This window comes from Apteryx mantelli, chromosome 33 (genome assembly GCF_036417845.1).
Source record: "Apteryx mantelli isolate bAptMan1 chromosome 33, bAptMan1.hap1, whole genome shotgun sequence".
Lineage (NCBI taxonomy): Eukaryota > Metazoa > Chordata > Aves > Apterygiformes > Apterygidae > Apteryx > Apteryx mantelli.
The window spans coordinates 2255710-2278559 of record NC_090010.1 but is presented as its reverse complement, the minus strand read 5'-3'; the positions used below and the strand labels follow the sequence as shown (position 1 = coordinate 2278559).

Below are 22850 nucleotides of genomic sequence, written 5' to 3'. Positions count from 1 at the left end.
TCACACTCGGAGGCAGTCAATTGAGTTTGGCCAGAAGGTCCCTGGAGGGTAATTTGCAGATGCCCATCATCTCTTTTCGCCTCTCAGCCATGCTTTTTTTTTCTTTTTCCTTTCTATTCTTCTACTGTTTTCATTACACGCCCTGGAATGAAGCTAAAATAACTGTTCTGGGAGTGTTTCGGCTATTTGGAGTTACGACACGCAGCAGTTCCTAAGAGAGAGGAGCTTCTGTGACTAAGCTGCAGATTGTGTGTGTCCTGAAGAACTCTGTGAAAATGCTACAGGTAGCAATTAGTGATCAGGGAGTTTGGAGGTACAGTTCCCTCTGCACGTTGCAAATTTGAGCCCCTGAGTGCAAGCAGCATTCATTTTGTTATGACTAAGGTCTTAACTTGAGCTGTGCTAGAATTAACGAGGGCTGTTCTCTCCTACTGGAATGCAAGCCCCGGGACATCTCTATGGCTCTGTTTAACTGGTCAAGCAGGAGTGCATGCGGAAGGTTAGGTATGTCGTGACCAGAGCCCTGCTGCGGAGCAAGGACAGCTGTACATTGTCCATGCAACCAGAGATACAAAGCTGTCTCTGTTGCTTTTCTGGTATCTTGCTTAAAATGCGATGCCCAGGACACATCAGCGTTCTGGCCTCCTCTTTTCCCATGCTAAATGAAGGGTTTTGTAATCTCTATACTCTAATCCAGGTGCTGATGCAACGGATGGCATCTGTTTGACTTGCCTCTTGGCTATGTACATTACATCCTGTTCAGTTAGAGTGTGTGTCTGGGCAGCAATGAGGAAGACCATTACTTAGCCTTGCCCAGGCTGCTATTTGGAGGGAGGAGAGAGATTGCTCCTCCCCAGAAAGTCACTGTGTACTCAGCATGGAGAAGTGCCTGGAGAGATGGTGGAGCAGGAGGGGAGAGCCACAGCAGACCTGGCAGCAAACCTGCAAGGTTTTGTGGAGAAGGAGATTTCCTGAGGGATATGGAGAGGAATGTGCAGAGTTCAGAGCACCTGAGAAAATCATTGTAAGCTGCTGGTCTCAAAAGCAAACCTGAATACAGTCTCTCTTTCAGGGACTGCCAGTTTCCTTCTACTCACCCATCTCTTCAAGTATTTTTCTAAGAGTCCCAATCTACCCATTCCCTGCACTTACTGAGATACATGGGGGGGCTGGGTGTTTTTTTGTAATCCCCTATGTTTGTTTGACTCATCTTCCTCTCCCAGGGTCAATGAAGTCTATCACTTCTTTGTAGTTTTCAGCCAAACGATGCTCTGCTTTTACTTTTCAGTTTCTCCCGATTACTCAGAACCACATCTAAAATTGCTACACCTCCTCTGGTTTTCTCCGCCTTCTCAAAACAAGATCTTGTCTCCAGTGCATTCTAGGAATGTGAAGAAATATTTGGATACTGAAGACTTTCTCTTCCTGACAGGTATCCAGGTCACCGAAGTCTCCTGTAATTAGCTCATCCCATCCTTAGATATTTCTGATAGCTTTTGGGTGGGAGACATCCCCCAATGTAGCATGAATGCATATAAACTGGACCCTCTGCTGGCTTGTAGTCAAAGGAGAGAGAACATGAGCATCCAAGGCCCAAAATAAATATCTAAAACAGGGTGGACAGTGTGCTGTGCTCTGAATGGAGAAGGCATCCCATCAACCCACTCAGACAGCTGTTTGTGCTGCTGGCGTCTAGGCTTAGGTGAGAAGGCTCCCAGTAAATGGGGTTTCTAGATGGACTGATAGTCTTGAACAAGTCGGGTGGTTGCTCTGACTCCCCTGGTAATTAGTTCCCTATTGTTATGTGTTTGTACAGGTACATCACTCACTTGGCAGTGCCCTTGTGCCCCTTGGGAGCCAGGTTGTTGGCTGTAGTATGGCTGGAAGCTGCATAGTAAATGAATCTTAGACCTCCTTTTCCCCCTGTGCCTGACTCTTGCCTTGGCGTGCCCTGCATTTAGCTTCCAGGGGTTTTACTTGCACAATGCGAAGACCTGGTGCATTGAAATCAATGGTAAAACTCCCTTTGGTGCTACACTCCGTCTGTGTGTTTTGGCTGCTAATGGGGAGGTTCAGGAAAGGTGAATGAGGAGCAAAAATCTGCACCTTTAACTGGGCAGGGCCTAGGAAAAGTGCTTGCTATCTGCATTTGCATTTGCTGTTCCACGTCTTTAATTAAAAAGTCCACACAATAGAATAAATTACTTATGCATTTTATTAGACAAACACCAGAAAGTGAAGAGACAAACAGTCATGGGACATATTTTATATACAAAATCCGGCCAAAAATGCTGAGCTGTAACAAGCAAGTTGCGAATTTAAAAGCTGGACTCGTGTTCAGTAGCAGAGCCCTACATGGCACGTGCTGGACAACACAGCTGAGAGACAGTTCCTAAAGTGAGGCTCTTGTGCAACAAGACATAGGGTTTAGGAGGCTAACTCTAGGCCCTCATTCTGTTGACCCCAACTATGCTTTAATAAAGGACCAGTGTTAAGGTGTTTTCTGGCGAAGATATCTGAACTGAAATCTTTAGCTTCTGTAGCTTCTTCTGGTTGAGGAGCTTGAGACAAAATTCATGCTGGAGCTGCTGCCAGCTCCAAAGGCGGTGTTGCTAACGCCAGGACCGCTTCCACAGCTGAAGCTGTTCCCCATGCTGCAGACTCCCCCTCCCATGCTGAGATTGCTTCCTCCTCCATATCCCGTTCCAATAGTTGTTCTGGTCACGGCTGCAAAAAAGGGAAAGGCAGAGCTTTCAGTCTTTCAGGGTTTTGGCCCCTCAGGGGCAGAGACATGCTCAGAGATTAAGGCTGAGATCAGGTAAGTACACGTATTTTAGTGACTTACAGATATTCACTGGCACACCGTCTCCAGCCAGCCTGTTAGGGGACAGAACACAGCAAGGTGAGAGATAAGAAGGGGGGGGGGATATACAGGATGTTTCTTAGGGACTTTTCAGGAGAAAAGTAAAAACTTGGCATAATTCGTGGATGCTTCCTGCAATGTTATTCCAACCCCACCCTTTCCCCCTCCAGGATACCCTGTTTAGCCTGTGCATTTCAGAATTGCTGAACATCTCCAGCACTTGCATTGCTTTGCACCTCCAACATCAGGATCGGAGGGGATGTGTTGGCCACCCACCTGCACTCCTCTCCCTCCAGCAGCTTCCTGTAGGTAGCGATCTCGATGTCCAGGGCCAGCTTGACGTTCATGAGCTCTTGGTACTCGCGGAGCTGCCGAGCCAGGTCTGCCTTGGCCTGTTGCAGGGCATCTTCCAGCTCGGCCAGTTTTGCCCTGGCGTCCTTGAGGGCCAGCTCCCCACGTTCTTCAGCATCTGCGATGGCCGCTTTCAGGTTTGCGCACTAGAGAAGAGAAACCAGCAGTCAAATTCTCCATCCAGGACCTAGACTTGTTCTTTTTCTGCCCTGAAATCACAAGGTCTGATCTGAGCAGTGAGGACTGGCTTAACCTGTAGGGATCTGAGGTTAGTGGTCATAGAAAAGGTTTGTGTTGTGAGCCGAACTGCCAGCCCCAAACCTGCTTACATTCCTTATCATTTTGCCCCAATTCTGTTCATTTTGACAGCACCATCAGGCTAACTGGTTTTAGTGGGAGTTCTGTTTTGGGAGAAAGAGGGTCACACTGAGCAGGACTTGCCGAGGTTTCCTCTGATTTTTTCCCTGCCTCTTTGTTCAAAGTCAAGGGGGTAAATTGGCCCAGGTTATACAGCTAGGAAGGCAAAACCCCGTGTGTTTTCTGCTGCCCTTTACCTGTTTCTTCACATTGTCGATTTCGGACCGCAGGCGCTGGACATGACGGTTGAGCTCGGAGATTTCCTGCTTGGTGTTGCGGAGGTTGTCCCCGTGCCTGCCCGCCGTAGCCTGCAGCTCTTCGTACTGTTGTGAAGAAACGAACAACCAGTCAAGGTAAAACCTATCGGCTTGAGAGGAACCCAGTGTGTGCGGAGGGGGGTGCTGGAAAGCACGTGTCTGTTCTTGAGCCCAAACTAGCAGCAGGATTGTTGCTGTGCAATATACAGCGTTTGCAATGTTTTTTTGGAAGAGTCATTCCTTACTGGTTCAGGAAAAGACATGAAGTAACAGAATGGAAACCCCCAATTCCTTCACCTTGGTTTGGTACCAGGACTCGGCTTCAGCCCGGCTCCTGTTGGCAATGTCCTCGTACTGCGCTTTGACCTCTGAGATGATGCTGTCCAGGTCCAGGTTTCGGTTGTTGTCCATGGTGAGAATGACAGAGGTGTCAGAGATCTGTGTCTGCATCTGAGACAGTTCCTGCAAAGTGAGCAGGAGATTAGGTGAGCTGATTCACTTTGGAGACGTTCTTATACTTACAGATGAGCGTGCAGATCTGGGGGAGGCTACAGATTGTTATCTAAGCCAAGACAGTTGGTATAACTCTGAAGAGAGAGAGGATTTAGCATCTCCAGAGGGAAGAAATTACAAGCTTTCAGAGGAAAGGAGGGAGGGAAGCTCTTAACTCTGAGGGTGTAAATGACGAGGGAGGTGATTGTACTCACTGCTTCATAGAGGGCTCTCAGGAAATTAATTTCTTCAGACATCGCATCTGCCTTGGCTTGTAGTTCCACCTTGTTCATATAGGTAGCATCTACATCCTGGAAGAGGGGATATTTAGGTAATGTGATTTAAACACTCTTATTAGCAAGTCAGGACTGTGCTTATCTCTGGTATAATAGTCCAGGGAAGAAGCCATAAAAAAGCTTTTGGAATATGAACGACCAGATTTGTAAATGAACAGATGATTAGAGCTCTACAAGTAATCGTTAAATTGTATTCAGCAATTTCCTCTCACCTTCTTAAGTGTCACAAATTCATTCTCTGCAACTGTACGCCTGTTGATTTCATCTTCATACCTAATGAAGGGAGGCAGAAGGAGCATTTGTTTAGGCAAGTAACAGATGGAGGTGATTTTAGTTTGTTGGAATGAACTTCCTTAAGAGCATTTTGCATACAATGCTCTTTTCTCCTACAGAGCATCTGAACAAGAGACCATGAGCAAAGTTCCTAGGCTAAATTAGTTAAAACAAGTACATCACTTTTCTTTTTAAAGAATCTCTGTTCTTCCTTTTTTCCTATTTCTGGCTGTTAGTCATACTCCTTCTGCCTTTCTTAAGCAAATTAAGGATGCTATCCTGAAACTCTCAGACCTAGTGTGTAATTTTTTTCTCAGTAGGTAATTTAGTTAATAAGTCTTTGATCATATTCTAAATTATTCCCTAAACGTTTTGTGTATTTGGATCTCCGTTACCATATATCTTGAGAAAATGGCACAGTCTTTGCTGTTAGGATTTTCTGTGTCCCGGTATATTTTTTAGAGGCTCACCTGGGTTCCCTGGTTGGCTTAAGGATGGGAAATGGAGAAGGACTGCACCTACACAGGTAGGTAGATCACTAACTCAATAGACTTACTTCTTCTTGAAATCCTCAACCAGGTACTGTGTGTTGACCAGCTCTCCCTCCAGCCTTCCCTTGTCACTCAGCAAACTGTTCAGCTGCATCCTGAGATTGTTGATGTAGGTCTCAAAGAGCGGCTCAATGTTGTTTCTAACTGTTTTCATTCCCTGCTCCTGAAGCAGGCTCCACTTGGTCTCCAGCACTTTATTTTGTTGCTCAAGGAATCGGACCTGCAAGCAGAAATATCCTGAAGTGTTCTGAAAGAGCAGTGATTCTGGAGAACTTTCCTTGCAAATACTGGATCTCGGTACTAGCTGAGGTGATAGAGTGCCCTTTCCAGCTTTCCAGTCTTTATACCCACATTCTCATCTGGTAGAAGCAGGAATTTGCTATTTGATTACAGGGACCCTGCTCAGTATTGCAAACTAACTCTGAGTAGTGATTTCTCTGCACCATGCTTCCACTTCTTCCTTTTGCTAAAACATGACAAGTTGCAAACATTTTGTGTGAATGCTGCATGCAAAATCAGATAAAGATCAAATCAGGATTTGCGCTCTTAGTCAGAAAAGAATAGTAAAGTGCCAGTTCCCCCTCCTCTCAGATAATAGCCCCCCCCCTCAAAATTTCCAAACTAAGGTAGCATTATCCTTGAAAGCAAAGAGGAGCTGTTCAGCTGGAACAGAAATAAACCAGATGCTCTGGTGCATCTAATACAACAAGGAAATGAAGCAGACAGAGAGTGTCAGGTTGGATTTTGCTATTTTGAAGTAACAGTCCAAACATATCAGCACTGTTTCACTGATGGCTTTAAATGTCTTTTAGGAAAACTCACGCAATGAGAAACTTACTTCTCCCTAGTGCCAATTTGCGTAATTGCTCTCTCAGTCCTTTTAGATGGGTTGCTCTCATCTTACTGTAACCATCTAAAAGCCTGTTGCGAAGGCTCCTACAATGCTCAATGCAGAGAGCCCAACATCTCCAGAAGGATGGAATCGTCTCCTAGAGCTCTCTTTCTCGTCTGCCTACTAATGACAAGTAGCAAATGAGGAGAACCTTGAATACTAGATGATTAATTCATAGCAACCACTACGCAGCAGGTACCGTTCCCTGGAATTTCTGGGGTCTCTGTCATGTTCCAGTTTAATTCCTCATTTCCAAGTCCTTCTTGATCAGCTTATGGGCTCGTAAGGCTCTTAAGAAAAGAGTCTCACCTTGTCGATGAAGGAGGCAAATTTGTTGTTGAGGGTTTTGATTTGTTCCTTCTCCTCCTTTCGGATCCTCTGGACGCTGGGGTCAATCTCCAGGTTGAGAGGTTTCAGAAGGCTCTGGTTGACCGAGACTTCATGGATGCCCCCAGCTGGGAATCCAGGGCCACCCATGCCACCACCAAATGCACCATATCCATAGCCAGTGTTAACTGGCATGCCAAAGCCACCACCACAACCATACACGCTACCAGCGCCACCACCAAAACCTGCAGATCCATAGAAGCCACCACCCCGTCCAGCCACAGAGATCCTCTTGCATCCACCAACATTGTAGAGGCTCCTGCTTCCAAAGCCACCATCAACCCTAGCAAACCCACTGCCAGCATTGCAGCCTCCGACCCGGGTGACGGAGCGTGAACTGAAGCTGGTGCGGCAGGTGTTTGGGACAACGGCAGAAGCAGTGCTGAAGCCACTTCTTCCCCTCTGGATCCGCACGGTGGACTGGCGAGACATTGCTGGTTTTTGGTTTGGGATGGATGCTACAGCAAGAATAAAGGAGCAAAGGTGCTGGCCTGGAGCAAGGAGTAGGAGGGAAAAAAGATGAACCTGTGCTCTGCACGGGCTCAGGAGAGCCCTTTTATGCATTTATGAGACTGGGATGGGTTTGATGAGGTGGATCATCTTTCTGATTAATTAGGCTTGGCATGTTCGACAGCATTCTGGAGAGTGAACTCACTCTGCACACACGCCCTTCTGAAATAATGTAGCCAGGTTCTAAGCAACAGTGGTATTGTTTGGAAATAACTGTCGCCTTCTGCCATCTTTGTAGACAGCCAGACTCTTCGCCATATCAAAGGGTTCGACAGTTGCAGTGAGTGACTTTGGGCACGGAGAGGAAAACACCGTTCAAAATTCCTGTCACTCACCAGCTTTCTCACCTGAAAACTTTATCCCTCTGGATTGCTTTCACTCCTTTTCTGTTCACAAGCAGGGTTTTAAAATGTTACAGTTCTTTGTATTTTATACAAAGGAATCTGTTTCAGGCAGAGCGGTGTTTTACAGTATGCCCTGCAGCAGAATAAATTGTTTTATTGTGGGTTTTGGGGATGAAATGTACTGTTCGGTCCCCTCTATGCTGCAGCAACAGAAGATCTGCAAAAATATCTCTGCTTCCAGCTCTGTATAGGCTCAGCATCCTGAGCTCTTCTGAAAATCCTGCCTCTGCAGACTTATTCTTCTGTCACTTGAAAAAATACAAGAATGAAAACAGAAAGTTTTGACAAAGTCCTTTGTTCACGCGCGGATTTTGGCAGCAATGTTCATGGCTACCATTCAGCACTCTCACAAATAGTTGTACTGATACCTTGGCTTTGAAGGTTTCAAATTCGGTATTTTAGGAGGATGAAAACAAACAAACAAAACAAAAAAAAGAGGAAGGAGGAAGAAAGATTGTGGGCATGGGAACTGCTTTGAATCCGCTGGCTCTATCGAAGTGGAGTGCTCCAGAGCTGTTCCCAATTCACAATTTATGTACATGGCTGTAGTGTAGTTTCCCAAAGGTTTAATCAGCTTTTTCAGGCAAGCACCACGTATCTGAAAGTGTGACTCTGCATGCTTGAATTCGCTAGAAAAGTGCTCTGCAGGATCCCCCCTGCCTAGATCCACACCAGTAGCAATCCGGACGCACTGAGACACCCTGGGTCTTCCCTTTCTCAGCTTCAGGTACCAATGCAGCCCTTTGTTTTGCATTTAGCATTGCAGGCAGATCGAGTAAGAAATCAAATAGAAAATGTGAAAAATAACTTCGTTTTGAGAGGTGGCAAGCATTTTTGGTCCTCATTGTGTTTCAGGTAGTTCAGGAAAAGATGATTCATACATACTTTGTTTATAGAAGCAGAATGAAATTACAAACACTTCCCCCCAAACAGCTTCCTCCCCTCTTATCTGCAAGCCTGAGCAGGCACTGGCCGCAATACAGGGATAATTTAATATCGAGGAATCACCACTGTGGAGGGGCGTTAGGCTTTGAACTACCTCTGTCTTGCAAGGTAGCACGGTTGATTACCCCCCCAGAAGTACTTTGTGTCCCTGTTGCTTTCACAGCTGCTTTCTTTCAGATGCGTTGCATTTGCAATTTACTTTTAAAAAGGAGGAGGAGAATAAATAGCAATTATTTATTTTGGTGTCAATTAGAAGACTGAGCTTTTATTGTAAACAAGGGCTTGCTCCTGCAATTTTTGCCCAGCAGGGCTGTCTCACTGGGTCTGTGGGAATTGGAAGTAAATGGATTGCAACCAATGGATCTGCACCCAAAAGGTAGAGGATTACTGATCAGTGTTGGGCTTTGCCCACCACTTGACATATATCATGACTTGCATGCATGAGATTGACCTTTCCCTCCCACCTCCCCATGGTGTGCTTGATTCATGGGAGATGTAAGTCCCAGACAGCAAAATACTCAGAAGCGGATGCAAGCTGCCAGCCTTCTCCTTAAATGCCTATGGCTCCTTTGGGAATTGCTCTCTTGCATGACTTTGGCTATCTAAAAGGCTTTCAGCTCTCGACATAGTGGAGATCACCACCAGATGATAGATCCTCCCATCCTAAGAGAGATGGAAGGAAAGCCCCTGGAGATTGCTTTCCATCTTCAGCACTGTGCGGGTAGACCAGATGGCTGACTCAGGGCATACAAAGTTAGCCAGCCTGAAACCCACCCTTGGTTACTAACAGCGTGATGCGTCAGGACTTTCCTTTTCCCCTCAGGCTCCTTTTACATATGAAACTTGTCTTTTTTGGCCAAAGAATATGCCAACTGCGTTGGAGTCTATTGTTAATAATAGTAATAACACAGCTCCTCCAACCAAGTAAAAAGAAATTAATTTCTTTCCATTTCACATTGGCACTAGGGTGGAGGTGATGCGGTTGTCACTCATCTGGAAGGAATTTGAGAGGAGAGGTAATTACAAAAGGCAGAACAGGGAGCACCAGGAGCTGTAGCTACAGGTTTGGGGTATGGGGTGATGGCACGGGGGCCCCCACCCTGCTCTGTTGATGAAACACTGGGTTTCCAGGTAGCTCCTGGGGGAGTGTCTCCCATGCACTCTGCAGCTCTGGGCATGTAAATGAATTTGCTTTTCAGATGCAGATAGCTGCTCTGATATGGAGTTTTCTTCCTCCACATCATTCCTTCCAGCATTATCCAGAGGATAATGTTTGCACTCCCTCAAGTAGTTTTTTCTCCTAATTCAAAAAAAGGGGGCTGTGTTTGGGCCAGGTGAGAAACCCCCCCCCCCCGATGTGGCCGAGGCTGACTGTGAGGTTGAGCAGGCTCCAAAGCCTCTTTCTTCCCTTCCCCTCTTCATTTTTCCCTCCCAGGCTGAGCAGAGGGAGCAGGTGGTGTCGGGCATGAGCCCCCGACCCAGAGGCAGGAGATGCCACTACAGCAGACTGTAAACCTGGGGGTAAAGTCCTGGCTGAGTTTAGTTCTGGCACCATGCTGATGTCAAGGTAATAAATACTCCTTTGAGAGTAAGAAAGTGAATTCTGGCTATACCAGGGCAATAAAGGCAACTCAGACCCTCCGAGTGAGAAATTGGACCCATTTTCTGTGTACCTGGAGAGTGAGCAGGTGGTACCTCCGACAGTTTTTTATCAACTCCTCTCTGCCTTCTCTTGGCATCTCTGCTCTTCTCCAACATCTGCCCTGGAAGCTTTTGTCTGGATGATGGATATCCTTTCTCAGACAAGGCTGAGATGTTTAAAAGTGCCTCTGTGTGTTTTCCTTGCAAAAATACATACATTCATAAAATAAGAGTGTGTCTTACTAGCTTGGGCTGGTTCACCTGTGCTACCTAATCTCAGTTTAATTATCAGTAAAGTGAAGGCTGTAATTTAGGTTAATTGCTTAAATTAAAGCCTTTGGGTTAAACTTGGGCTGCTAACCTAAAATCAAACACTGCTTATTTTGACTGCAATTTACTATTTCATCCCGAGTTAATGAAGCTGGTCACCCTGAGCTTTTTCCATGAGGGACCACGTGACTCACAGTGTCCCTGTGCTGCGGGTTGGGAACCTCCGAGAGCTCCTGAACGGGAGGCCAGTGCCTGGGAATCTCATTTCCCGAAGGGATGAATTAGGATGAACTCCTCAGAAGCTTTCCCATAGGTGTTGCCCTGTGATGGGTGTTGCAGTCCTTTGAGCCTGTTCCCAGCAGTATCTGGAGGCCAGTGAGCTATAACTATTAGATGACTTTGAAGTGTAGGTGTGACCTGCTTTCTCCAGATAATTAATTTCTGTGCTAGCACAGAGACACCGATGCAGCCCAGGGTTCTGGAATAACTTCACCTTCATTATTGCTGTTGTTGCCAGATGCTTCATGCAGAACGGGGAGGTCTCATTTCCCCCTATGGCTTGTAGTATGTTAAAAGAGTCTCTGGCCTTAGATGGGTATCAGCTGACACCTCCTTCGTCCAGTTCTGATGCTTAGATGATGGTACCCAAAGAAATCTAAATATCCTAAATTCCATTGTAACTCTTTGTGAGCCCGTCTTTAATCCATGAGTAGGTCTGCTGAGGCTAAGATCTCCACCGAGCTCCACGTGGAAAGCAAGGTCTTTCAATACTGAAGGTTATCACAGCAGTGTTGTAATGTCTCCTCCTTTCTCGTGGCCCCAGGGTAAGCCTTTCCTCCTGATAAAGAGCACCAGGCACTGTGGTGCTGGAAAGGTACAGGACTGTGTTGCTGGAAAGTCCTGTTGTTTCAGATCAGCTCTGCACCTGCATGTGTCCTGTCCCACAGCTCTGTCCTGCATGCAAGCGTGTTCCCAGTACGGGTTTCCTTCCAGAGAGCAGCAGAGTTTGTGTGAAGTTTAATTTCTCCCTGTTAAAATGAACCAGATCCACGCAATGCCATTCGTAGAGCGTGCAGCTGGCGAGATAACGAGGATTATCCCTATGTCCCAGAAAGCGTGTCTGGTCACAGTGCCCTGGGCTGGAGAGGCCTCATGTTTATTTACAGTGCACTGCTGTATGCCACCGTGTGCGAGCCCGCAGGTCGCCAGCTGCCGCCGCGCAGCGCCTGGCGTACGCCGAACTCCCGTCGCTCTGGGCAGCGGCATATTGCAGCCCTGTTTAAATAGCAACGCTCAGACTGGGACATGCCTCGCAGATCGTAGCGGGGAATACTGTTCTGCAGCTGGTTTTGTTGCGTCTTGTGTACCTTCCCTGCAGCCATTTTCATGTTTTATTTCATTTTCAGGCTATGTAAACCATTTAGAAATTTAAAAAAAAGAGTGTGAGCTCTCTGATGAAAAATTGGCTTTTGAGTCAAAAGCTACAGTGTTTCATGTGGAAATGTTACAGGGAGTTGTTTCCGTAGGAAATGTTGACATGTGATGTTGGTTAAAAAAAATAGTTTTTTAAAATTCCAGAATATTTGCTTATATTGCCAGGTAAAATTATTTGTCAAATTTGACTTGAATTTGAGAGTTCTCCAGTCTCTGCAAATCAGAAATAGATGCCTGGAAGATGGCTTTTTGCATCTGCTGTCTGCTTTATTGGAGAAGAGGTGACCAGGGTGGACTCTTAAAACACAACCCATGGAAACAGAAAAGAGACTGATAGCTGCTCACTACTTTTTTTTTTTTTGCCTTGGTAGAGCTTACGCTGAGCTCCATGCTCCCAGGAAACACAGCTCCTGAAGTAGGGCACTTCAGAAGCAGAAGAGAAAGACAGAGGGAAATGCATTTGGAGAAATATCAAAGCAACTCAGTGAGATGCCGCAGGAGCGATGGAGACTTCTCTGGGTTGAGAAGGCACAAGACGTGGTGGGACACCAGCAAGGTATTTTCATGTTTCTCTTGCTCCTCTTCCTACACCCCCAGAGTATAGAGCTGAGAGGCCTTGAGGGATGTGCAGTTGACTGTTGGCTCCTAGGTGGGGTTTCCGTATGGGATCCTCACCCTCAGATTACAGGAGAAGGATCCAACAGCAGCCTGTGGCATCAGACTGGTGGAGGCTGCAGAGACACCCAGGTACCACGGGATGGGTAAGGATGTGGCAGATCAGCTTATAACCAATTTTAACTGCAGGTTCTCTGTTGGTTGTGGCTCACATGTCATGGTACAGCAATGTGTTGTATGCATGTCTGTTTAAAAAACAAAACCCTCTGATTCTGGAAGTTTTCATTGATTTAAAAAACACACACACACACACACACACACACACACACACACGAGTTTAATAATAAAGCCCAGCTGGCATACCCTGCCTGTCACCAAGGGAATAGCCTCTGCTTTGCAAGCTGCAGTCCGTTTCCTTAAAACAGCCTTAGAAAGATGGTCAGATGCTTGATGATGCGTGATGTTTTGCTGATGCAAAACGCTAAATGGCTGAAGCCCAACCTACTCACCCTTGCACAAGACCTTCTCTGGTGTAATTGGGGTGCCTCGACCTTCCCCAAGCCATCATTCTCCTGCGCACCAGCGCGTTGCAACCCATGCACTTGCTCCCTTGAGGCCAGGCATCTTTTCCCACGTGCTGGAGGAGAGACTCATGGGTTTAAGCCCCAGCCCCATGGCAGGACTGTGGGTGTTTTGAGCCCTTGCACTGGGCTTTTCCCTTGCTCTGGGCCCCTACCTGCTGGAGACATGGCAATGGGTGGTCCAGCACTTGCACGCCTCTGCCTTGCACTTGGGTGCGCTGGGGTCCGGTGGGCACCAGAGTTTCCCTGCGTCGAACCACGCAGTGTGTTCTCCATCACGCTGGGCATGAGGTGCTTTTGCCTTGCAGCCGGGCTTGGCCAGTACCCCCTTTCCTCTCTCCCAGGGACCTGCCTGGGTGTATCCGATATTGGAGTTCGAAGGGGCTGAGAGTTTGCACCACACCAGGGAATGTGGGTTGGCCAACATGGAAGAGGGGGTGCTTTCCCTCTGGGACTGATGTCTCCAACAGGCTGTAGGTCCTGTCTTCATCTAGTCCCCTGCAGCACCGGCCCCTTTCCCACCCTCGGTTTACGTTCCAGCTGCTGCCTTTGCCTCTAGGTTCCCACTTTGCACTTTGGTTCCTATTGCTGCTCCCAGGATTCGTGCATGGTCTGAAATGCTGCAGGGAGCAAGAGCCAGGGGATCCTTGCGGAGCCACAGGAGGGAGCCCGGGAACAGTGAGGAACTGCTTGAAATCCTCCATTGAGGCAGGTCTGTAAAACCTCCCTGGGAGCTGGGTGGGTATTGGGAGGCTGGGTCCTGTGGGCAGCTTGGAAGACCTCAGGTTCATTAAGTGCTATTTAGTGAGTACTTGTGTGTACTAGGGTAACCTTGATGCACAAATGCTGCGTGTGGTGGGATATTTGGAGCTTCAGCCTGTGTCTGCCCATTTTTCAAGTGCTGCCCACGCTCTCAATTGCTCTTTTTGGTTACGGCAGCGTTCAGCTCTCCGCTCCCCTCCCGGGGACTCCGATGAGGAGACCCCCAGCCCCCATTTGATGCTGTTCTTGCCACATCCTTGCCACAGCGCGGATGCCAGACTGAGCTGTACTTGTCTGCCGCAGGATTTGTCCCTGTTTGCATCGATAACTAGGGACTGGGCTGGCTGAGTGTCTGAGCTGAGCACCAAAAGTGTTAACCCCTGAATCCTGGTGAAACCTTTGGGAACTGCCTTCCTTTTCCCACTCCCCTGTGCTTCCTCACTCCGAGGCGTGCAGAGATTCAGCTTTTGGCTCAGACCTGGGGCAGCTTAGACTCCCCGTACCTCAGTTCTGCATCCATCTAAACCTCCTTTCCACCCACCCCAGCCTGTCCTAGGGCCACACCGAAGCCTGAGTCCTAAAATTGAGCTTGATTTCCTCAAGGCAACAGTCCTTTCTTATGGGCTATTTACAGAGGGCCCTCACTCCAGCTGGGGACAGCACCCATCAGTGACTGGGTCCGCAGAGAAGTAAATGCAGTCAAAAAGCAGCAGATTTAAAAATGACAAATGCTCTTTATTGGACATACAGTATGGTAGGCCTGAAGTCAAGAGGCTATAGCCATGAGGACAAAGAGTTAGAAATAAGTGTGGCAATTCATATATGCAAAAAGCAATAACCTTTCCCATGGGTATCTCAGAAAAACAGAAGGGGCTAGAAATATCTTTAGTTGCAAACAAAACATTTGGAGGTTGTAACACGTGTTGCAGAGAGAGGGTTTTAGAGTGCCTTGGAGCTATTTTCACTGCTGAGGACCTGGAACTGTGATTTCACAAGGCTGCCGCTATGATCTTCTCTGCAGAGCTGCATCCAGGCAGCAGTTAGCAGTGGAAAAACGCTCCTGGAAATACCCCAAAATCTGAAGGAATGAGCTGTCCCCATTCAGCAAAGTGCTTCTGCTTCGCGTTAAATACATGACTCCAGAGGGGACGTGAAGTCGGAATGGAAGAACAAGTACTGTGCTGAAAGAGGGCCACTGCTGGGGACCGTCACGTGCTCCAAAGCCCTCTTGATGACAGAGGGTACAACCTATGTTTTAGCCAAAGGTGCTCCAGATTCTTGTGGCGGGTCCTTGTCTCACCCAGTGCCCCTAGGGACGAGGGCGAAGGTTTCGAGAAGGAGAGGGTCTAGCACAGCTATTTACACCACTGATTCGTAGGGCAGCACTTGCTTTCAGAAGGCAGGAAACACGCTGTCGTTCGAAACCCAGGCTCGCCATCCTTATCTGATGGTCTTTTTGCTGGTAGTGGTCTTGGAAACGATCCTCATGCTGCTTCCCGTGCTCGAGCTGATGCCTCGTCCGCTTCCGGAGCTGAAGCTGCCTCCGCCGTAGCTCAGCCCCCCGCCGAGTGCTCCGCTTCCACCTCCCATGCCGAATCCACTGCTGCTGCTCATGCTGTAGCCGCTGCTGCCGCCGCCGCCGCCACCTCCGCCCATGCCGAGACCTCCGCCCATGCCGCTGCTGCCATAGCCCATTCCGCTTGAGGTGCTCACCACAGCTGCAAGGAAACACAGCATACACCCGCCTTAGACACTTCTGGCTCCCCAGAGCAAGGGGGACCCATGCGGTCACCTCTGCGGCAGGGAGACGAGCAACGATAGGTAGAAGGTGCAGTTACTTACAGACGCTCACGGCTCCAACTCCTTCTCCTGCGAGCCTGTTGGGATAGGAGGAAGGAAAGTAAGCGATAATGCCAAACCCAGATAAGATATAACATTAGCTGCTAGGACCATCTACTATGACTTCCATGGCCTTTAGTAGGGACTCTCCTCCGGTGGGGTATGTCTGCATCCCAAATGAAGGGTGATGGTGCTAATGCTGGGATTCCGTAGTGCAAAAGATGCCAAGAGCTGGACAAGCTCAGCCTTTTCTAGAAAGCTCACAGTTTAAAAATACTCTGATTTCTGTTGTCGCATCACGTCACTTGGCGCTCCAGTCCACTGGGAGGAGTGATCTCTCTGAGCCCAAGGAGGTGCACCCCTCTGAAGAGCAGCGCACAGCAAGACCATATGCTTGAGCTCACCTGCTCTCCTCTCCCTCCAGCAGCTTCCTGTAGGTAGCGATCTCGATGTCCAGGGCCAGCTTGACATTCATGAGCTCCTGGTACTCGCGGAGCTGCCGAGCCAGGTCTGCCTTGGCCTTCTGCAGGGCATCTTCCAGCTCGGTCAGTTTTGCCTTGGCGTCCTTGAGGGCCATCTCCCCACGTTCCTCTGCCTCAGCGATGGCTGCTTGGAGGTTGGCACACTGCAAGCGAGGGAAATGGAGTTGTTTAACTGGGCTGCCCCCTACATCTCCTTGCCTTTGCTGGGTTCATTTGATAGCTCATGACTTGCTTCCCCAGCAAGAAAGTGGCTGTTGCAGTGCATCCTCATGCTGTGGGACCTTCTCTGATGTGTAGAGACAGAGAGGGCCGTGCTCCTTCTCATGCTGCCCCTTCCAGCCCTGCTCCGAAGCCAGGAGCTGACTCTTTACACTGTCCAGGAAACCCATCACCTCACTCCTGCCCTCCACCTTGCAGCGGCTGCTCTGCTGCAGGCTGGAGCTTCCCCATCCTACCTGTTTCTTCACACTGTCGATCTCATTCCGCAGCCTCTGGATCATCCGGTTGATCTCTGAAATTTCTATCTTGGTGTTGCGCAGATCATCACCATGCCGCCCAGCGGAGACTTGGAGCTCCTCATACTGGTATGCAGAAAGAAGAAGAGGGCTGGTTAGGTACTGCAGGGCTCTGGGCCCAGGAACGGTGAGCAGCCCTTGTCCTTTTATTCCCGAACCACCTGATGCTACAAAGCACCGGTCTGAATTTTGGTTAAGGAGGGCCACCTCCCTGTGAGATAGCTGTCCCTGGAATAACAGCCTTGGCTCATAGTTATCAGTATACAAGTGCACAGGTTCTACTAAATACAGTTTTCAGGACTCAGTAATGTCCTCAAGACTTCCTCATATTCGTAACATGGTACTAGGAACAAGGCTATGGCACCGCACAGAGCAGCTATAGGCTGTGCATAGCCTGGCCTACTATAAAATACTGTGAGGGAAAGAGGAATGCTCTGCATCTAAGGTCAGATGTCCCAGTGGCTCACTGTGAATCCAGGGTCAAACATTTAAGCGTTACATCCCTTGGTTTCACCATGGGGAAAGTAAGGCTGGTCCAGTATAGCGTTGCAAGAGCAAACTGTGGATATCTGTACTCAAAAGCCTATTGCAACACACACAGAAAGATAAATTCATCTCTGGAGTAACACTGGGATCCTTTCCCTGTTTGTCCTGCCTCCTGACAGCTAACATGATGCCAAAGAATCACAAAAATTACCTTCCTGCGAGCCCCGTTTGTCATGCCAGTTACCCACCTTGTTTTGGTACCAAGCCTCAGCCTCTGCCCGGCTCCTGTTGGCGATGTCCTCGTACTGTGCTTTGACCTCTGCAATGATGCTGTTGAGGTCCAGGTTTCGGTTGTTGTCCATGGACAGGACCACAGAGGTGTCGGATACTTGCTGCTGCATTTGGGACAATTCCTGCAGAAGATGCAAAAAATGAAATCAGTTGTTTGGTATCTAGAGTGGAAAACATGTAGGCAAGAGAGGTCCTAGGAGTCCTCTTTGTCAAGCTCTCCTGTCATTTTCTTGTGTTTTCCCCTATTCCATCTCTACCTGTCTGTCCTCCTCTGTCTTACAGCTACACTGTAACTTCAAAAAGGCAGTTTTACTGCCTGTAAAGCACCTAGCCTGGTGGCCAGAGCTCTATGTTGCCATATAAGAAATGAGCAGGTACTGAGAGCCGTATGGTGGGGAGCTGTGGAGGATGCTAGCGGGGGGGCAGGCTGCTTACCGCTTCGTAGAGAGCTCTCAGGAAGTTAATTTCGTCTGCCAGCGAGTCTGCTTTGGCCTGCAGCTCAACCTTGTTCATAAAAGCGCCGTCCACATCCTAAAGAAAAGAAAGCCAAAGACTTCCGGTGATGCCACAAGCCAAGGGACCTCAGGACGCCAGTAGGACCATCGCTCTGCTTCCAGGTCTGTTATTTTTATATTGCTATGGTCAAGGCAGTTTTTAGTGTAATGTTGGGCATGTTGTTTGTGAGCCAGAACCAGGTTCTTGGTCAAAGGGCAAAGCTCTGACTCTTGCAGATGTGACCGGGAGTCAGACCTGGACTGAGACACAAGAAGCCAGGTGTTTTGTAACTGCAGCCTGAGGACCTATCTTCAGACCACATGGCAGCTCCTCCAACTGTGCCATATAGTCATTGTCATGGAGAAGGTTATGCCCATTAAGTGCCCTGAAGAGGAACTGACAGAGCCCAACCTCAACATCCCGGCATCACATCTTCACACAAGTCCCAACTGTGAAATTGGTGGACTCCAACTCCCACTGGCTTTGGTTGGACTTTGCGTGCTGAATTCCTTTCAGGGTCCATCCCATAACTCCCCGTTTCACTCACCTTCTTGAGGACCACAAACTCGTTCTCTGCACCGGTGCGCCGGTTGATCTCATCTTCATATCTGTTAGGATAAACGAATGAGAGGGCTTTGTTGGAAATGAAGAGCAAAGCCAGCATGGGAAGCAGAGATGGGACCACTCTGGTCCCATATTATTAGTTGTGGCTCACGGATATATTCCTTACTAAGACTTCCAGTTGTTTACAATCCAGAGTAGATGCAGAGCAAATGATTACTGACTCTGAACCTACAAAGACTCCATGGTGTGAGTAGTCCTGGCTAAAATTAATAAATACTAATCACTGTCCTTAAAATGCAGCTTATGCATAAATGCATGCAGGATCAGAGCCCGTTTCAGTAGGAGGGCAGGAGCTGGTATTTTTGGTGACCTTTGCCCAAAGCGAAGTTATGCAAAGGCTTTCAGTGAAGCTTCATTGCAATACCTACAAATATATAATAATGTAACAATTTGATATTTGATATTATAATAATGGTAATGGTTCTGAATAACCTGCTGAACCATTTAATTAAAAAAAAGTCTGTGATTCTTGAGCCGTGATTGTGCAAGAGCAGATCATTATGCTCTGACTATGCTTCTGCAGAACTTTTTATGGCTCTGAGCAATATCTTCTCATCAGATAATCAGGGCAGGGCTTAGCTAGAAAGTAGGCAAAACATGTAGGCTGTTGAGGCAGAGACCCAGATTTTAAAGGCAAGTTTATGCCAGTTCTCTAACTAATATTGGCATAGGTATCCCTGCAGATGGATCTCCAAATGGACATGGGAAGAAGAGAAAAAATGCCAGTAGACTGGGAAACGACTGTAGACTTGAAATATAGACAATCTCTTCCCAGGCAGTAGCTCCAAAATCCATGCAATCTCCTTGGTCATTTTTGGCCTTATCAGTATTTATAAAAGACTATCATATGTATCAAGACCTGAAATGCACCCAAGTACAATTTACCAGAAGCTAATTCATGTCAGTCCATCATGTCAGCTTTAAATGCCGTTTCCCCCAAAATCTGTCTGTTTGCGTATTTAACTATTTAATATAAACATATTTCAGGCCTCCAGGTGTTTTTCTCAAGTTTGCACTTGGCCAGATCTGTTTGAATAAGGGAGAGATTTTTCTTGCCAGAATTCAGTCATCTAAAAATTAGCTGCCTCACCTTAAAACAAAACAAAACAAAACGAAACAAAACACCTAAAAGCCCTCTGTGAGCGGTGGAGGCAGACTGTATGTCCTTGAAAGGCTCCATCCCACCCGGACCAGCCAGCTTATCTTAAGGTGGGATAAATTGCCTCCCCTGGGGAAATCTTTTTCTCTGGTTTACTTTAGAGGGAGCCCAGACAACGGCCTCAGAGGAGCTGAGCATCTTTCACGTGACCAGAGTTGAATGAGCCCAAGCGCAAACAGATAGCCTGGGCCTCTCTGGAAAGGCTGGAATTTCCTCTGCAAAAGAGAAAAACACATTGGTCTTTTGGGGAATTTTTGGAACTGACGGTTTATGGCTCTGTTTCAATCCGTTTTGCATGCCCCTTATGCTCATGTGCTATGCATTTTGCCTTCTCCAGGTGTTTGGTTTCAGGAAAGTCATGGGATCAGACTGTGACCCCCGTCACACTGGAGCAGCTTCCCGTGGGTGAATGAATTCTGCGCTAAATGCTGATCCTGCATGTAAGAAATTTGGCATAACAAGAGGTAACTCTGAGACTGGGTTTCGCTTCTGTATATTCATCTTTGCAAATAGGATAGGGAATCTAGTGCAAATCCCAGGCATGCTCCTGAGAGCATGAACTGCCTGCCCCGATTTTCACAGCTATTAATAATCTAGACTACGGAGCATGATTTCTTACTTGTTCTTAAAATCTTCCACCAAGTCCTGCATGTTCCTCAGTTCTGAGTCCAGCCTTCCCCTCTCTCCCATAAGACTGTCTAGCTGCCGTCTGAGGTTGTTGATGTAGGCTTCAAAAAGGGGCTCAAGGGACTTTCTGGTGACTGTGTGACCCTGTTCTTGCAGGAGGGTCCATTTGGTCTCTAGTACTTTGTTCTGCTGCTCCAAAAATCGCACCTGGGAAAACAAAAACAGGCATATGCTTGAATCCACATGAGCAATGCGCAAAACCCACTGCCAGGAAAAGGAGGGGTCACTCAGTACAGAGAAAGGAGAGGTAGAAAGACACTGGAAATACAGGGCAGAAATGGCTGGGATCTTCCTGCAGGACTTTAGGGCACCAAGTTCTCCAAAGTATCAAAAGCACCTGAGACGCTTAGTGGGATCTTTTGAGGGCTGCTAAGCAGGCCAAACACCTGCATTTGCAACTTCAGGCACTCAGCTTGACTGCCTTAATGGTTTAAACTGGTGGTATCCCATTGAGTTCTGTGGAATTTGCCATTTTACACCAGCAGAAGATTCATCCAGCCCCAGGGCTGTTTGTTTTGAGGGGGAGACAGCAGGGGGATAAGTGAGATGCTAGAAAAACTCATCCTTGCAAAGAGGAAATTTAAGACAATTAGGTTTCAGCCAGCGGGAATTTCTAATGCCAAAGCCATGCTATTTGTTGCCTGGGATTAGCTCAAGCAAGTGCCCAAATCCAAAGGAATATTCTTCCTTTTGTTCTTTCCTGAGGCACCTCAGAATATGCACAGACTGATGGTTTCAGACCAAACTCTCACCTTGTCGATGAAGGAAGCAAATTTGTTGTTGAGGGTCTTGATCTGCTCCCGCTCATGCGTTCGCACCTTCTGGATTTCGGGGTCAATATCCAGCTTGAGGGGTGCCAGGAGGCTCTGGTTGACGGTCACTTCATGGATGCCGCCCGGTGGGCAAACGAACCCGGGACCACCTCGACCACCAAATCCAGGACCTCCCACCCCAAATCCACTGCCCAGCCCATAGCCGCCACCACCACCAGCTCCTCCTAAGCCAAAACCAGCTCCTGCTCCACCACCATAGCAAACACCATATCCTGCTCCTCCACCAAAGCCGTATCCACCACCGGCTCCACTCCGTAGACCTCCACCGACTGAACTGTAGGAAATTCTTTTGCTTCCACCTAGGTTATAGAGACTTCTGCTGCCGAAGCCACCACCAGCTCCGAAGCCTCCTCCACCTCCGGCTCTTCCTCCTCCAACTCTGGAGACAGAGACAGAGCTAAAACTGCTTCTGGCACCACTGCTACCTCCTACGATAGCAGAACCTGAACTAAAGCCCCTCATGCCCCCTCCAGTAGATGATCTGAAAGAGATCCGACTCATGGTGGCTCGTTTAACTGGAAATGCAAAGAGCAGGAGGAAAAAAAAAGTGGTGAATATAAGCTGAGCTGCAGGAAAAGAGCAGAGGGCAACGGAGACAGAAACCCCTGTGATGGGAGAGCTTGGGAGCCTCCTCTTTTATCTGCTTGGAAAACTTGGCACGGGAATTCAGAACTTGATGTGCCTTGCAGCAACTTGCCTTGTCAAACACACCTAGGCTACGGCGAGGCACTGAAAAATGCATTGTTTGCAGGCAAGAAAGTAACGGAGTGATAGAGCTCCCCCCGCCAAAGCCTGCTGCTCTGAGTCATGAAATTAGAATTGAATGGGACGACTCACTGAAGTCCGCGCTCCGGAGCAGGATGCAACATGACTCTCCCAAGACCCTGGGAGCTGCTTTTCCTTACATGAGCACGGAGAATAACTTTTGTGGGCTCGCTCATTGAGTTAACTTCCTTGCGCCGAAGTCTTTGCAAGGTTAAGGTTAGGGTTTAACACATTGGGCAGCTAAAAGGGCAGGATGGGATATCTACACAAATAGGGGCTGAGGTTTCCGAGGATGCCTGGTCTGGGACTGGACGTGCATGAACTCTAGTCAGCTTTGAAAGTCTGCAGCAAAAGGTGATGACTTCTCAGTGCAGGTCTTTTGATTTGTTTTGGAAAAGGGCTCTAAATGATCACGGGGTGGGCTTACAGCCGTGAGCTGAGTGACAGTTGTCTCGTGGCAGCATTTTCTGAGATCTTACCAAAAAATGATCTTCCCTCATTGCAGGAGAAACAGGACCCATGAAATTAATTAGCATGTCTTTCAGCGACAGCAAGGGAATCGCCTTTCTAAAATAACTCTAAATTACGTTAAGTAGCATTATGGGACTTATAAAATATTAAAGTGATGATGGAAAGGATTGCTTTTCGTCAGGCGCGGTGTTCAAAAGCTCCGTAAGAAATCATATTTTTGTTGCTCTTTTCCCCCCCCCCCATATTTACTGTCTAACATGCAGTTTTCACGTCATTGCTAGCTCTTTGAGGCATTCTGTGAGGGCGAATTGGCCAGCGTTTG

General features: G+C 47.8%; 2 protein-coding genes across 2 annotated transcripts; both read right to left on the bottom strand.

The window, feature by feature from the left end:
* Nucleotides 1-2218: 2218 nt before the first annotated feature.
* LOC106495074 (keratin, type II cytoskeletal 75-like) lies at nt 2219-7836 on the bottom strand. Its single transcript, XM_067314064.1, has 9 exons — nt 6642-7836; nt 5446-5660; nt 4829-4889; nt 4536-4631; nt 4126-4290; nt 3769-3894; nt 3140-3360; nt 2846-2877; nt 2219-2727 (listed from the first exon to the last, which is right to left on the bottom strand). The coding sequence occupies exons 1-9, from the start codon at nt 7281-7283 to the stop codon at nt 2531-2533; spliced, it is 1755 nt and encodes a 584-aa protein (XP_067170165.1). The 5' UTR covers nt 7284-7836; the 3' UTR covers nt 2219-2530.
* A 6759-nt stretch (nt 7837-14595) lies between these two features.
* LOC106495073 (keratin, type II cytoskeletal 6A-like) lies at nt 14596-21951 on the bottom strand. Its single transcript, XM_067314060.1, has 9 exons — nt 21212-21951; nt 20392-20606; nt 18537-18597; nt 17930-18025; nt 17452-17616; nt 16658-16783; nt 16125-16345; nt 15724-15758; nt 14596-15599 (listed from the first exon to the last, which is right to left on the bottom strand). Exons 1-9 carry the CDS (start codon nt 21791-21793, stop codon nt 15322-15324), a joined length of 1779 nt encoding a protein of 592 aa, XP_067170161.1. The 5' UTR covers nt 21794-21951; the 3' UTR covers nt 14596-15321.
* Nucleotides 21952-22850: the final 899 nt, after the last annotated feature.

Excerpts from the sequence above, each read along its gene's own strand:
- LOC106495074 (XM_067314064.1), bottom strand. The coding sequence starts at position 7,283 with ATGCATAAAAGGGCTCTCCTGAGCCCGTGCAGAGCACAGGTTCATCTT. Across the intron at positions 4,632-4,828 it reads AATTTGTGACACTTAAGAAG|GATGTAGATGCTACCTATAT; the intron begins GTGAGAGGAAAT and ends CCCCTCTTCCAG. Across the intron at positions 4,291-4,535 it reads TGAGAGCCCTCTATGAAGCA|GAACTGTCTCAGATGCAGAC; the intron begins GTGAGTACAATC and ends CTCACTTTGCAG.
- LOC106495073 (XM_067314060.1), bottom strand. The coding sequence starts at position 21,793 with ATGAGTCGGATCTCTTTCAGATCATCTACTGGAGGGGGCATGAGGGGC. Across the intron at positions 18,598-20,391 it reads GTGGAAGATTTTAAGAACAA|ATATGAAGATGAGATCAACC; the intron begins GTAAGAAATCAT and ends TTATCCTAACAG. Across the intron at positions 16,784-17,451 it reads AGGCTTGGTACCAAAACAAG|TATGAGGAGCTCCAAGTCTC; the intron begins GTGGGTAACTGG and ends TCTGCATACCAG.